The 15,094-nt window shown below is 40.9% G+C and overlaps 1 protein-coding gene across 4 annotated transcripts in view; it reads left to right on the forward strand.

Moving 5' to 3' along the window:
- fry (microtubule binding protein furry) overlaps positions 1-15,094 on the forward strand; it is a 1,034,138-nt gene that overhangs the window by 51,245 nt on the left and 967,799 nt on the right. For 3 of the 4 annotated variants that reach the window (XM_083126340.1, XM_083126342.1, XM_083126341.1), the window contains exon 4: positions 14,643-14,816. In XM_083126340.1, the coding sequence (XP_082982466.1) occupies positions 14,643-14,816 (174 nt within the window). Of the gene's footprint in view, positions 1-5,451; positions 5,764-14,642; positions 14,817-15,094 lie in introns of those variants that run through there. The other variant, XM_083126344.1, reaches the window with a different exon arrangement.

Genomic DNA, 15,094 nt, shown 5'->3' on the forward strand with positions numbered 1-15,094 from the left:
AATAATTACCAAATTAATTAGTCAATCAACCGACACTGGGTTCTGGTTACCCCGAACTTTACATTGTTGGCCATCCCTAGTATATATGTATTTATACGCGGACCTTCCCGTTGGCGTACTGGTAGAACCAATAACGTCGTCGCTTTGTTATCAAGGAGCCCCTAACTAACTTCAGAGCCACCAGCCGCCGTTGTGTACCCATGGTTCCAGGAACATGAACGCGAGTCACAATGAGCTGATAAGGGCGGAGCTGAAGAGGGACATCTAGCATTCGCCAAGGTGATTCATTTCACTTTGTTTTGGCGTCAGCAATCCATTCATGCGTCACATCTCGAGTGTTAATCTTATACAGTGGAATGCATAAGTATTACCGAGCAAATTGTCATCTTGTTTATTATCTCTGTTTTACGCTATGAGAGAGCTTGTTTCGCTGCTGGCAACCTCTACAACACACGTAAAATTTCATTTCTTGAAACATGTGGAATACAAGAGAAAAAGTAATGAACATAATCATGGACAATTTGTCGAGTAATAGTTACTTGTGCATCCATCTGTACAGTCGCGGACACTTCTGGGTTGTAACAATTGCATTCATTTTAAAGGAATTTGTTACAATCCAGAAGTCCCCTTGACCATGGGCGTAACTTGGGACCTAACTTTTTGGGGGGCAGAATTAAATTAGGCCTAATTTTGAGGGGTTAGAATTATACGTGGGCCTAATTTTGAGGGGAAGAATAAACGTGGACCTAATTTTGAGGGGAAGAAATAAAATTGAGCTTAATTTTGAGTGGGCAGAATTAAACTAAGCCTAATTTTGAAGGGGTAGAATCAAACCTGGGGCTTAACTTTGGGGGAAGAGATACTAAAAGTTTTCTATAGCATAAGAAAAGCGTCCAGGATTTTGTGCTAAATAACTTTGACGTTTGCCAAATTACAAATACTAATCTTTATTGCTTTTCTCCTCAGGTCTCCTAACTTATAAATTTTAATAAGCCCGAAAATTTTTGAGGGGCAAGTGCTCCCCCTTGCCCCCGACAAGTTACGCGTATGTCCTTGACTGTACGTACAGTCACGGGCACTTGTGGTTGTAGCGATTCCATTGAAAGTAAATGGGGTCATTACAACGCAGTATCCGTGACTGTACAACAAAGTTAAATTTGGATTAAAACTACAACATGCACTACAAAGAACAGATAGGATGCTTGTGTAAACTGTTAAATGTCTTTATTATATGTCAGTATATTATATGCGTTACTTTTTTGAGTAACTTGCCGAACTTTGCAAACACCCTGTGTACCGTATATAACTTTCGTATTTTTTAATTACCTCCCGTAACGCAACTAAAGTATTTCTGAGTGAAGAATTTTAAACGGAAGAAGTATGAATCAATAACTTAAGGATGTAAAGATATGGGAATAGGAATTCGTGCAGTGGCAGTCACGCTATTCTTCAAACGGTTGAACATTAGGGAAAGTCTGTAGTTGGAACAAGACAGAGAGAGCACGGCTATTCTGATTTGCGAGTCGGCTAGAGAATAATCGAATTTTGGCTGCAGGCAAGCCCTAAAATTAGTTTTGTCGGGCGGAATTGTAAGGTTTCTCGTATTTCTTTCTAGTGTATGAATGGTGTTGCATCTGCTGGTCGGCACTTGAGATCTCTCGTTATGAATACCCGTTCGGCTACGGTGTGCGTGTTGCAGCTGACTCTGGGGACTGTTTTCGATCACTCCGTGCTACAGTTTGGTACGTGGTTAGTGCCTGCAGGGTGCTTAGTCATTTTGTTTATACTTTATACCGGGAATCTCTGGAGCAAGGCCCCGCACAAGCGCAAAAAAGGGGAGAGAACGAATGGACGGAGCTGAAATGGCTGGCAACAGCAGTCACTTTTCTCCCCCCCCCCGCAATCCCGTTCCCTCGCACTGGTCGAGCCGTCTCGCGTCACTACATATGCAGAGACTTATTTTCGTTCGCTTGCTCCAGAGATTCCTGGGACAGAGGGTAAGTCCATTTTATGCTCAGGTAGGCAGGATCAGATAGCCTCCTCCGTGGCTTGGTCATTTTGCCGGCCTCTGTGGCGGAGTGGTTAGTGTAAAGCCCTGTGACGCAGGAGTCCTAGCTGGTTAAGCTTCTTTTTTTTTTTTCTCTGGACATCCATAATGCATAGGAGGAGGTACCGTATAAAATAAGCATTCTTAAATAAATTAGTGATTACAGTAATATTTTGTTCACCGGTTCAGGGACATTTTTTTGGGGGGGGGGGCATCACTTTGAACAGCTATTACAACACAGGTTAGTATTCGTTATGCAGTATAAATATAATTAATTGTCTGCATGATAAAGATATGTGCCTAAAAATAAGCGGGACGTTATGCATCTGTGCCCTGCTTCACCGTCTGCAGTCACACTATCTCGGTCCGGAGCCAAAATATTTGTCGTCAAAACCTGAGAAAGGCACAGATGTGTGTTTGTGGCGTTTGATTCGTCATCTGTTTCATCATCTGCAACCTCGTTGATGGTCGATTCGCCACTGAAGATTACGGGTTCAAGTCGTGACATGCAGGCCCCTACCCAGGATTTTATTTTGGGAGGGTCTCATTCCTTATCAGCAGCCGACATCTAAAGGTGAAAAAGTGGAGTTGGCTAGAAGCTCTGAAGATAAATTTCTCAGTATATTACAAGTTATTATACAATATGTTTAATTCTGCTAATGAAGTAAAATGAATTACCACTATTCACTATGTAAATTAGATATTTGTAGGATTTCGGGGAGGGAGCTTAAGCCCCCTTAGCATTCCCCCCTGGCTACGTGCCTGGTGACATGGGCAACGGTGTGCCTTCATCAGTTTCATCCAATCATTGTTAAACCTTCTGCGGTTAGCCAAAAGTGACAAAAGCAACATAAAATATGGAAAACAAAAAATACAGGTATGTTTAATGAATTATGGAGCCGCGGGGGTCTATTTGGTAGGGCGTGTGACTGCCACGCGGGTGACCCGGGTACGATTCCCGGAGTGGATGATCTAAGGTCGGAATTTTTCCGGCCTTGTCCTCGCACAAAGCGACTCTGGATCTCACACAGTCTCAAATCAATGGGTACCTTGCAGCAACCCCGGGTGGTAAAGGCGGCCGGAGCCCTATCCCCACATTCCCTAAATGTGTCTTCATGGCACGGTGATACATGGACGGGAAACTTTACTTTTTTACCTTTACCTTGGAGAAGTCGTATGTGAAGTCAACACTACTTTTCCCTTGCATACAATTTTTAAACTTTCACATTTCTCAGGATTTAACCAGTTTTTCGTCTGTACAGTTACACACTATACAAAACTACACTAAAAGAGCTATTTAATGACATCAACAACAGCAAATCGATAAAATTAGCCTTGTCAGTTTTTTACCCCCTGTACTCTTCATACATCTGCGTTACTCAATATAAACTGGGGAAATGGCGCAAGTACAGCATTTTATGAAATATAAACTATTTCAACGGAAAATATGTAATATATCCCAAAATAAGTAAAAATACGAAACATGGATTTTTTTTAATGAGCTCAACATCATAATCTGCCGGCATTTTTCATTTTTACTTGGCAACTATTTTCTTCGCGAGAATACGGGACCGGCAGGAAAATCCGAAATATGCAAATGGAAGAGAGCAGGATATGATACTGTGGAATGTATGAACAATGCAGATCATGTGTACCAGGTGTAGAGAAGCAAACAAAACACACTTAAAGATAGTATCGTGCCACATGTGTTGACAAGTCAGAAAGCATACATTATCTTTATAGGAACAAGAAGGGTCTCCCCGATGGCGCAGTTGTAGCGTCGTCTTCGCCCTGTAATCAAGGGGTCACGGGTTCGATACCCGGTGGAGGCACATAGTAGTAGTTCGGATCTCACTTCAAACTGTAGGCCCAGTCCCGATTAGCCTTACTGTGCATAAAAAAGGTAAAAGGTAAAGTGTTTCCCAGTGCTTAGCACCACGCCATGAAGGCGTATAGGGGGTGCGGGGGTAACGCTCCATACTTTCTTGAGCCGGTCGTGAGGGGGGTTGGTGATCAGCACCACGCCTCTGACCGCCTTTACCCCACAGGGTTTCCCCCCGGTACCCATGTTATTCGACGCTGAGTGGGCTCTGGGGCAGCTTCCAACGTCCCGGATTTGAACCGGCCGGGGATCGAACCCGTGACCTTTAGCATGGTAGGCAGTTGCGTTACCGACTGAGCCTACTGTGCATAAAGTAGACTTAAAGCACCAACTCAGTCGTTACAGGAACAAGAGGCGCATACTACGGTAGGACACTATTCCTCACAGTTTCCACCAGTTAGTTCCCTGTGATATTCTCTGGCATTTCTTCCCCGAAGAACGGCTATTTTGATACACGAACGCTGTTCACATCTGTCGACGGCGGTTGAGAAGTCAATGAACTACCTCTGCTCTCTGTACGATAACCGTTAATCACATATACATCTAAATACACGGCATGAAAATAGGCGGCTGGGCAGATTGCGCTGGTGCCACGTCGTATGGGAAAAGGGAGAGCTGAACAAAAGTCACTAGTTCCTGCGCACTGTGTGGGACGCGTTGCCTAGTTCGAGCTTCAGACCGACTTCTCCGGGCTACTTTCGAGTTCCATTCGATCCAGAGCTAGTGATCGTGTGAATTGAAAGTTCGTTACATTACCCCAGAAATGGAGTCCCATATCTACAACTCTACAACGAGATCTTTCATTCTCCTAAACCTCCGAACACACGGGATTGTGCTCCTACGTGGCAACAGCGCGAACTTCTGCCACCCGCCTAATTTTATGGCCTGCGTTTAGTGACGTGTTCACCTACTGTACTGCAGGTGCCACGTTCTCCGGGACATTTGATCTTATTGTTGTACCACCGTTTAGGCGCCGGCTCACAGGGCCGCCTCGAAATGTTCCAATATTTTCACCGAAATGACACTTTCAAATATGTGCTTATTTAGTACTTTTTATAAATAAAATGTTTCTAAATTTGAAATATATGTTTATTTTTTAATTTACGGCAAGCAACTTAACCACACTAGCTGAGCGTTGCAAGTGTTAGATAGGCATACATTCTGCCTTGGGCTTCAAGGATAAATAGGGAGCCGTGAAACGAAACGCTTTGGGAACCTCTGCTCTACGCTATCAGGGAGTTGTCATGTAGTGTATGGAAAGAATTAACGAACACAGACTTATCACATCGTTAATCATTTCGTTTGATTTGCTTATCTGCCCGAACGAGTCAGTATTTGATATCGCGTGGCTTGCTGAAATCTCCGGTGGTAAACTATGTGAAAGGTTTAAGAAAAATGTAGGCCTGGGTCATACCGTAAGGCAGCATTGATCCGTCCGTCCGTCCGATTACGGTGTGGTCACATTATCCCGTGTCGGCCGAACTTTTACACTGGCGGCAGAAAACGGCAGGACAAGCAACACAATGCAACTAAGTGTGGGCGGTCACCTTGGTGCCGAGGGACTCTGAAGTGCACGGCCGTGTTTCATCGACCGTTCGTCAGAAGTGTAGTGCTGTGTGTTGTGTGGGTGCCAGTAGTGTGCAATAAAAAAAGGAATCGACTTTATGAACGTAAATTATCACAATCAGGAAACTACGGCGTACGAATAATTTTTCGTTATTTAAAATACTGGAGGTGTGTGGGGCGGTATGGGAACATGAAATTTTTCAAATCTAGACGTTTGGGATGACAAAAATTCGCCATTTCAGACTAAGTAGAGGCAATTTTGGGACGGGTATGTTCGAAATTTCCTGACACTGTGAAAATCTTGAATTCTACAGGGTGGTCACAAAGTGGGCGTACTCCCTTTTTTTCGATACTACAGTGGTGGTGGCTGTTATAGCGATGTGATCACGTACCTGATAGTTCACTTGTCCAGGACATCTGAATTCTGCGCCATGTCGGCAGATGTTTAGCGGAGATATTCCGGCGTCACGTCCTATCAGCATCAGAGAGTTCATTAACGTGACAAGGACGGTACGGCTTGCACTTTAAAATCAAGTTTCATGTGTTTCATCATGGTCGAACGATTGCAAATCCACAACAATTGAACATACTTTCCGACGAAAACCCAGGGGTACGCCCACTTTGTGATCACCCTGTACACACTATTTCTCCTTAAGTGAGTGTTTTTGCATTTCTGGAATAAGAAATGCTAATTCCAAGGAATGTCTATCAGTTTGAGTGCAGAAAACATCGATAATTTACTACTTTAAATAAGAACATTTGCATTTCCTAACTGTTCGAGATCCCCCAAAATACGCACAAATCATTAAAATCTTTAAAAATCTCATTAATCCACTCAAGTCCTCCTTTCCAATATGTATTGACCTTGATTTTTCGATGCTATCCCCCCAATCTGTGTTACCGTGTGTCACTGCATAATCGTCAGTTTTTTTTGTTTTTTTTTGTTTGTTTGTTGCAGAGCACTAGGGAGTGACCATTGTGTGAAGGTGTTTAGAGAAAGAGAAGAAATGTGCCGGTCGTACTTGCACTTAAGAATAATTTATTACTAAACTGTCTTTGGTGCAAGATTAGGATGATGCACAGAATACTCGTGAAAAAGAGTTGAAATTGAATAGTTCTAATGGACACACACAATTTATTCGTTCAGGTCTGAAAAGAAATGAACACATTAGCTGTTACTGATTTATTATAGTCGAAATATTACACTTCAGAAAACTTCCTACAGTGTTGCCAAGTACGGACTTAACAAAACAAAATGTAATCTTTTATGCCTGAAAATTCTGCGCCGCTCTCACTGGTTTCGTTATCTGACAACAATTACGCAATGAAATAAGGCATTTCCTCCCAAAGTTCGCGTCTTTATTTTAGCATAGTTCTATGACAAATATACGTAAGCATATACCTTCATTGTGCTTTTAAAGCAGTATTTGAAATTGTTCGTGACAACTTCAGAAACTGGAAATGAGTTGTGAGGGAGTTATTTTAAATTATATCACGTGCTATGTATACAGATTCTGTGGCTCCTATCTGATGGTAGTGCGCACTCGATCTCCACGAAAATCGCGCCACTTTCGTCGTTAGTGCAAAATTTTTCACGCTCGCCAAATACCGATGTTATGGTTCCCGTGTGTCAGCAAATGCGCACACGATCTCCGCAAGGACCGCACCACTTCTCTCTGTAATGCAGTTTCTTGCACGGCAAATATTGTTGTTGCGATTCCCGTGTGACGGTGTGTGTGTACTTGGTGGCCGACATAACAGCACCACTTAGCTCAATAACGGAAACATTTTCTCGTGCGACAAATACCGGCAAAACATTTTTCGTGCGACAAATTTAGATTGGATGCCTCCCGAGTGACGGTAGGTACGCATTCGATATCTTGCAAAATCGCGACACTTCTTTCGGTTTCGCAAAACGTTTCTCGCGCGACTCAAACCGATGTTACGGCTCTTTTTCTAGATGCATACTTGGTCTCCTCTAGAAATGAGTCAGTTTGCGCGGGGCGCAAACCGTTCTAAAAGAAGGGAAAAGAGAGTGGTGATAAATATCAATTTACATGTGGTTTCATGTAGCTTTCGGAAATATTCCATGCATAACACGCACCAAAGTTCGAAAAACGTTCATGTTATACATGTGTAAAAATGACATTTTTCGTTTTCTTCTAAGCCTGAAAAGAATGGATTTTCGTGGAATTTTTCGTTTTTAAGCACAAAATATTTGTGAAAGGGCCTCAATTCGCATTTTAAACAAAAATGTGTTCAGAACATGTCCGTGCATAAACACTTTTTGAGGCAATTAACATTTTTCGGTGTTATTGTGTTGCGAAAAATCAAGGCCCCTACCAATATATTATTTTCAACAAAGGTTTTTCAAACGTTACTATTTGAATATATTTACCACAGAGCATGCTGGTGTGAATGAAGAAACAAGATTATGTAAGTTGGTGTGGACAGTCACATTGGAGCCAAGCTACTCTGTAGTTGTGCTTCACCAACTTCTGAATCAAAATACATATTTTTTTTTTTTTTTTGTGACTGAATTCGCCAGAAGTGTAGTGCTGTGTGCTCTTTATACTTGAATTGTTGCATTGTTTGTGTGAGCATAATGGACAATAAACAAGTTGTAAACCATTAAATGATACTTAATCAAGAACCGTCAAAATCAGGAGCCAGGAAACTGTGGCTTAAAATTAAAGGGGAATCGCATATACAGTTTTTGTTCTTAAAAATATGCACAAACAAAAGAAATCTTCCAAAGTCTCACTAACTCATTCCATTCACCCTCTCCAATGTATTATTGTCAATAATGGCTTTTCAAACTGTACCATTCCGATACATTCTGCATATCAAACTCTAGCAGCACATGACGATTTTCCTGATGCAATGTGACGACAATATCGATAGAACAAACGACAAAATGTAAATAAATTAGTGTGGTCACACTGGCACTGAGCTACTCTGGCATGCATGGCAATGTTTCACTGATTCCAACAAAATTTTTTCCCCAGCTGAATTCACCTGTGCTCTTGTACTCAACTTCTTGCACTGTTTTATGTGACAAAAGTGGACATAAAAGGCTTATTGACTTGCTTTATAAACATGAACCATTAGATTATACTCATCAGTTGGGAGTCTGGAAACAGTGGCTTAAAATTAAATGTGAATTGCAAAGCGCTAACTACAATTTTTGGTTAATAAAAATGTTAGCTTTCAATGTTAATTGGACATTATCCATTGTCTAGTGCTTTTAACTTATAATGTCACAGTAGATAATATTCAATTAATATTTCATACTAAATAGAGAATGATTGTCATTCAGACAATTAATAAAATCTTCCAAAGTTTCGCTAAACCTCCGCTGTCCCTCTCTGAAAATATTTTTGGCAAAAGATTTTCTAATGTAACATTTCGTCAGCCATTTCGGTACAAACTGCACATTAAACTTCTTTACCAACACAGACAATTTTCTTGATGCAACATGATCTCCACATTTCTAGAATGTTGGTCAGTTGACCACGTCCAAAACTAGACCCAATGTGACCGTACAGTTGTCCGGATTACTGAAACTTGGATAATTATATTATATCAATAAAATCTCTAGTGTATGTATGTGTCATTTGGAACCTTCTTTTCCTAGTATAATAAAGGATAAAAACACCAAGGCATCATCACAAGGGTTTGTAGAGATTAACAATGTTGCCTTTTAGTGAAAGAGCCTTGGATTTGATTTCCGGTAGATCTGAATCCATTATAAAGTGCAAATTTTATTGTGCCTTTTCTGTCCATTTAAAACATATTATTGATTAGTGCCAAAGGAAGATGAGGACAGTGTTTGTCTGTGACAACCAACAATATCATGCACATCACCAAACTGCAGAGACAAAGTTTAGTCTACTGATAAAAGCATCAAATAATAACGAATGACAACGTTCCAACTAAAGTGACCCGTTGATATCTCGGAAACTAGCAAATGAACACCTAGCAAATGTTAGTCTAGTGTAACATAAATTATTTTGATTGGTACATCCATCTGTCTGTGGTGGTTAAACATTTGAAAGGCAGCAATTGACACATTGTTAATGCCTCAATATCTCTGAAACCATTTGAACTAGAAATATAAAATTTGGTGATTGAATGAACTGTTAATTTTTTTTCATGATGCGATTTTGCGATTTGAATTGTCTTGATCTTTTCTAGTCAAGAATCAACATCAATCAACATCTAATTTAACATACCGGAAAGTACCCGGAATTTGTGAATGAAATGCAAAATACGTGGTTAATCATCAACATTTATTTTGTCGCCTTCAAAATAGGCCCCATCAGATGCAACACACATATGCCAACGCTGAACCCAGTCTTCAAAACACTTTTCAAATGCAGAAGACGTTCCTTCTGCGAATTTCCTTTAATGGATTCAATTTATGAGGGCTATTTTTTTTAACAAGGTCCGATCGGTCACAAAATAAAAAACACATTAAAAATCCGATGAAGCTGTGCGCAGATGTGTTGCACAGTGTCTCTAGTATGCATGTTGATCGCGTCACGTCGCACATGTCAGTTCGGAGCTCGCAGTGAGCACGGAAACATGCCTAGAACATTTAGAGTTGCATGTCAAGTGTGAAGTGCGTGCAGTCATTCGATTTCTTCATGCTGAGGGGTGTAATGCAGCCGAAATTCATCGACGAATGAGTGCAGTGTACGGTGAAAGTTTCATGAGTGACAGCAAAGTGTGGCAATGGTGCAGGAACTTTGAAGCAGGATGTACAGACGTTCATGATGCAGGCGGTCAGGGAAGGAAGCGAGCATCAACCGATGATCTTGTTGAGCGAGTGGATCAGGCGATTCGAGAAAATCGTCGGTTCACAATTTCTGTGTTGAGTGAGTCGTTTCCCGAAATTTCAAGGTCAGCTCTCTATACCATTGTGAGTGAGAGACTTCAGTACCGCAAACTGCAAATTCTGTGCGAGATGGTTTCCCAAGATGCTGTCCGACCAGCAGAGAAGAGAGCGAATGGACGCTGCCTTAATGTTTCTTCAGCGCTACCATGATGAGGGAGAGGATTTTTTGAACAAAATTGTCACAGGGGACGAGACATGGGTCCATTTCGAAAATGAAGAAACAAAAGAGTAATCCAAACAGTGGATGCATTCTCATTCCCCGAGTAAACCAAAGAAGTGCAAGCGAACCTTCTCCATCAGAGTGTATGGCTACATGTTCTGGGACAGAAAAGGAGTGTTGATGGTGGAATTCATGGAACATGGCATGACGATCACTGCAGCCTCATACAGCGTGATGCTTCAATGTCTACAAAGGGCAATTAAGAACAAGCGAAGAGGAATGTTGTCATCAGGCATTGTCCTTCTTCATGACAATGCTCGGCCGCACACTGCAGCTGCAACACAGACATTGCTGCATCGTTTTCGATGGGAGGTGTTTGAACACCCACCTTACAACCCAGACTTGGCTCCCTCAGATTTTCATCTCTTGCCGCACATGAAACTCTGGCTAGGAGGACAGCATTTTGGCACAGACAACGATCTGCAGGCCAGCGTAGAGATTTGGCTGAAAGCACAGGCTACCTACCGTCTATGACGAGGGTATTGGAAAGTTGGTACCACGCTACGACAAATGTCTAAATCTGGGTGGCGACTATGTAGAGAAGTAGCTGGAAGGTGTAGCTAAATGTTGCAAATAAAAACATTTTTGATTTCACTGTGGTTTTTATTTCGCGACCGATTGGACCTTGGAAAAAAAAAATAGCCCTCGTATTTAAAATGCCTTCCCCAAAGTGGTAACTTGAGTCTCGGAAAGAGAAAAAGAGCACACTTAGCCATCCTTGGAGAATATAAGGTTTGGACGAGGACATGTGTTGAGTTTTTGGCCAAAAACTCGTGAACAAGAGTAGACGTGTGCAACGATGCATTATCGTGGTGCAAAATCCAAGAATGTTTTTTCCATAACTCTGGTCTTTTCCGGCGAACATTCTCACACAGACGCCTCATAACCGTCACATAAAACTCCCTATTCACAATTTGTCCCGCTGGAAGGAATTCTGAGTGCACACCACCACAATAATCAAAGAAAACAATGAGCATCACCTTAATTTTTGAGTGGTTTTGGCATGGTTTTGTGGGTTTTGGTTCATTTTCGAAGTGCCATTCCGAAGATAGTTGACCTGTTTGCATGTCATACTCATACACCCATGTCGCATCACCAGTAATAATGCTTTTCATGAAGGTTCAGTCACTAGAGGTTCGCGAAATCATGTCTTCAACATCCCTGTGATGTGCTTTTGCAGGAAATTCAGTTCCTTTGGAAGAAGTTGTGCCGCAATGTGTTTCATGCCCAACACATCAGTCAAAAAGTTGTGAAAGGACATGTGTGAAATGTCAAGCTCACGAGCCATCTTACACTCACATGCTGGTTTTCAAGCACCATTGTCCTGATTTTTCCAACCTTTTCGTCATTTGTTGACGTAGAAGGTCGACCAGAACGAGGCAAATCAGCAACAACTACTCTGCCTTCTTTGAAAGCCTTTACCATGCATACGCTTGTGTTTTCGACAGACACAAATCACCAATGGCCTTTTGTAGCATTTTCAACGATTCAGCACACGACTATCCGTTGGCAACACAAAATTGCAAACAAATTCTTTGCTCGATATTTGTCTCCATTCTGCAAATCTCAGGATACTCGTCAACACAAGTGACGTAAACAGCCACTGTGCACAAACTGATGGATAGATTACTCTACCCCTCTGCGTGGTCATTCAATACAGTGCTGCCATCCTACGGACAAAACGAATTCTCTATACCTCCAATCTGGGACTTTTACCAGCCAAATCCAACTCCTTTTTTTTACTAAAGGTATAAGGGATCTTGATCTGATTGTGTCTGTAACATTCAAACAATTGAAACAGTCGATATATGTTTATCTTTTAATATATCAGATCTAATTGAAGCTACAAACTTGAAATTTGGTGTATTGAAAAATATATAAAGTGTTAACTTGGTTCTAGAAAGTGTTTCCTTATTGGTCCGTCCATTTGTCAACAGTCGAACTATTTGAAAATTACTGATTACTCGAACTACTACAAATACAAAGAGTATCGGGTGCTGGAATAGTGGAATTTTTATTATCTTGATCGATCTGTCCATCTGCCTGTAGTAGTAAACAATTGACAATAATCAGAGTTGTAGGGACTTATCCGTCACCAGGTAGATATACACTGGCCTGACATCAGGAATAATGCATATTGTGTACACATTTCTTTACTTCTGTTCAGATACAATTTTGAATTATGTGTGTGTGTGTGTCAATTGGTACGTGTGCTTCTATTTTTAATTTTTTTTTTCATGTATTTCATTTATTCTAAACCATTTTGTTTAATACTTCTCACATGTAATCCTACTTTGTCCTGAGTTAGGTGGTAGAGCAGCCCTAGGCTGAACCTCGCTCAGTAGAAAATAAAGACCTCTATTCTATTCTACGAGGTGTATTTTTTAAGTAAGTACCGTTTTGATATGTACAAAAAACAAGTAAACTTTTTGTAACAGTTTTATTGTTACATGAAAGACCACACTTTTATCTACTTTTCCACATAATTGCCACCAATATTAAGGCACTTATCATATCAAACAACAAGCTTTTGTATTCCGTCGTCATAGAAGTTTGCCGCCTGAGTTGACAGCCACTGCAACACGGCCATGTTGAGGCTATCGTCGTCATCGTGGCGCTGACCTCCGAGATGCTTCTTCAGTTGCAGAAACACGTGGTAGTCACTGGGTGCTAGGTCGGGGCTGTATGGAGGATCATCAAATTGTTCCCAGCCAAATGATGCGATGAGATCTTGACAAGAAATGTCAAGGTGCTACCTAAACGTTTGCTTTTGTGCAGCTCAGTTAACATTTTTGGTACCCATCGTGAGCACAATTTCCGATAGTCTAAGCGTTCGGTAACAATTTCGTAGATAACACTTCTTGAAACTTGAGGGAACTCCTCTGATAATGAAGATATTGTGAAGCGTCTGTTCTCTTTCACTTTTTCGTCGACTTTCTGCACCAAATCGACAGTGATCACTGAAGGTCGCCCACTCCGTTCCTTGTCATGAACATTCTTTCGGCCATCTTTGAAAGCTCTTACCCATTTGCGTACCATTCCATCACTCATAATGTTTTGTCCGTACACTTCACAAATCTGACGGTGAATTTCAACTGCTTTCATGCCTTTGGCACTAAGAAAACGAATAACAGCGCATATTTCACAGTCGGCGGGATTCTCAATCGGTGGAGGCATTTTAAATATGCAAAAGCAAATGTATACACGATCGATTGTTGCCGCAATGGCGTCTGTGGCTTGCCAACAGATATAGGTACACAGTGCGCATGCACGGGATACCGACCGCAGCACTGCAGTGGCGGAATTTCAAAATGGTACTTACTTTAAAAATACGCCTCGTATATACATTGTATGGATAGAATGCATATAAGTTAATAATTTTAATAAATCATTAGTTATATTGATTTAAATGCTACAAGGTTAAAATTTTGTGTGATGAATTTGGATTTAATTCTTGTAAGAGAAAATGCGATACAAATTATTCTTGTTACTAGAAAGCTATAACCAGTAAATCAAGATATATATATGTCACACTCTATTGATTAGCATCGATGGAGTGTTAAATTGAGCTCTAACGTGTTCTGCTGTAGTCAACAGTGGTACTCATAATAAGTACGTTATGATGTGCATTTTTGGCACACATACATGAGATGTGCTATGTAGATATTTAAACAAAAAATTCAACATCTTTCATATAAGTAAAAACGAAGTTACTAGATAAAATAAAATGGTTGAATGATCTTCCTGGTACTCGCTTATTGTGATATAAATAAACTCAAGGCATATCTCAATTTTTAAATAACTTTTGCAGTAAAATCTTAAGTTGGCAACTCTGAATGTCCATTAGTGTCAGTATTATTATTAACTCCCAATGGTTTGAGTAGTCTTTCCAGTGATTCTCAGCTTTCCACTTGATGTAAATGAATCATTTTGATCTCCATTTTCAAATTGAAACGTGAAAATTTTTATTTATGCTGTAAAGCTGTAAGCATTTGCTTTTATTAACTTCTTAATTTGTATTTTTTAGAACCACAAGACTCTGGGCCACCCCCACCTGTTTCAGAAGCCGAAGAACCTGCAAATGATGATGCAGTTGGAACTTCTATGGATTCCTCAACAACTGGATCTGCCCCACCAGCCGAGTCTTCGGAAGGAGCTGACAATAATCCAGAACAAGGAGCAGAAGCAACTGTGGTTTCAGGTAGAGTAAAGGAGTGTGCACCCAAGTTTAGATTAACAAACTATGAGAATGTTGCAACAACCACAACACAGCGTCTGAGTGTCGCCATGCGTCACTCGTTCGTTAAGTTTATTATCACCTCGGCTTCACACTCAGTAACCTTTGGGGCTTGAAGCTCCTCGTCTCAGGGTTCGGGTATACTCAATGAAAGTTATTCCCAGCTTAACAAGTTTATTACTCTGGGTAAACGTAAATATATCCAAATGTAACAAATGGACCAAATATATCCAAATGTAACA

Source organism: Lepisma saccharinum, chromosome 8, assembly GCF_977018435.1.
Source record: "Lepisma saccharinum chromosome 8, izLepSacc3.1, whole genome shotgun sequence".
NCBI classification, from domain to species: Eukaryota; Metazoa; Arthropoda; class Insecta; order Zygentoma; family Lepismatidae; genus Lepisma; species Lepisma saccharinum.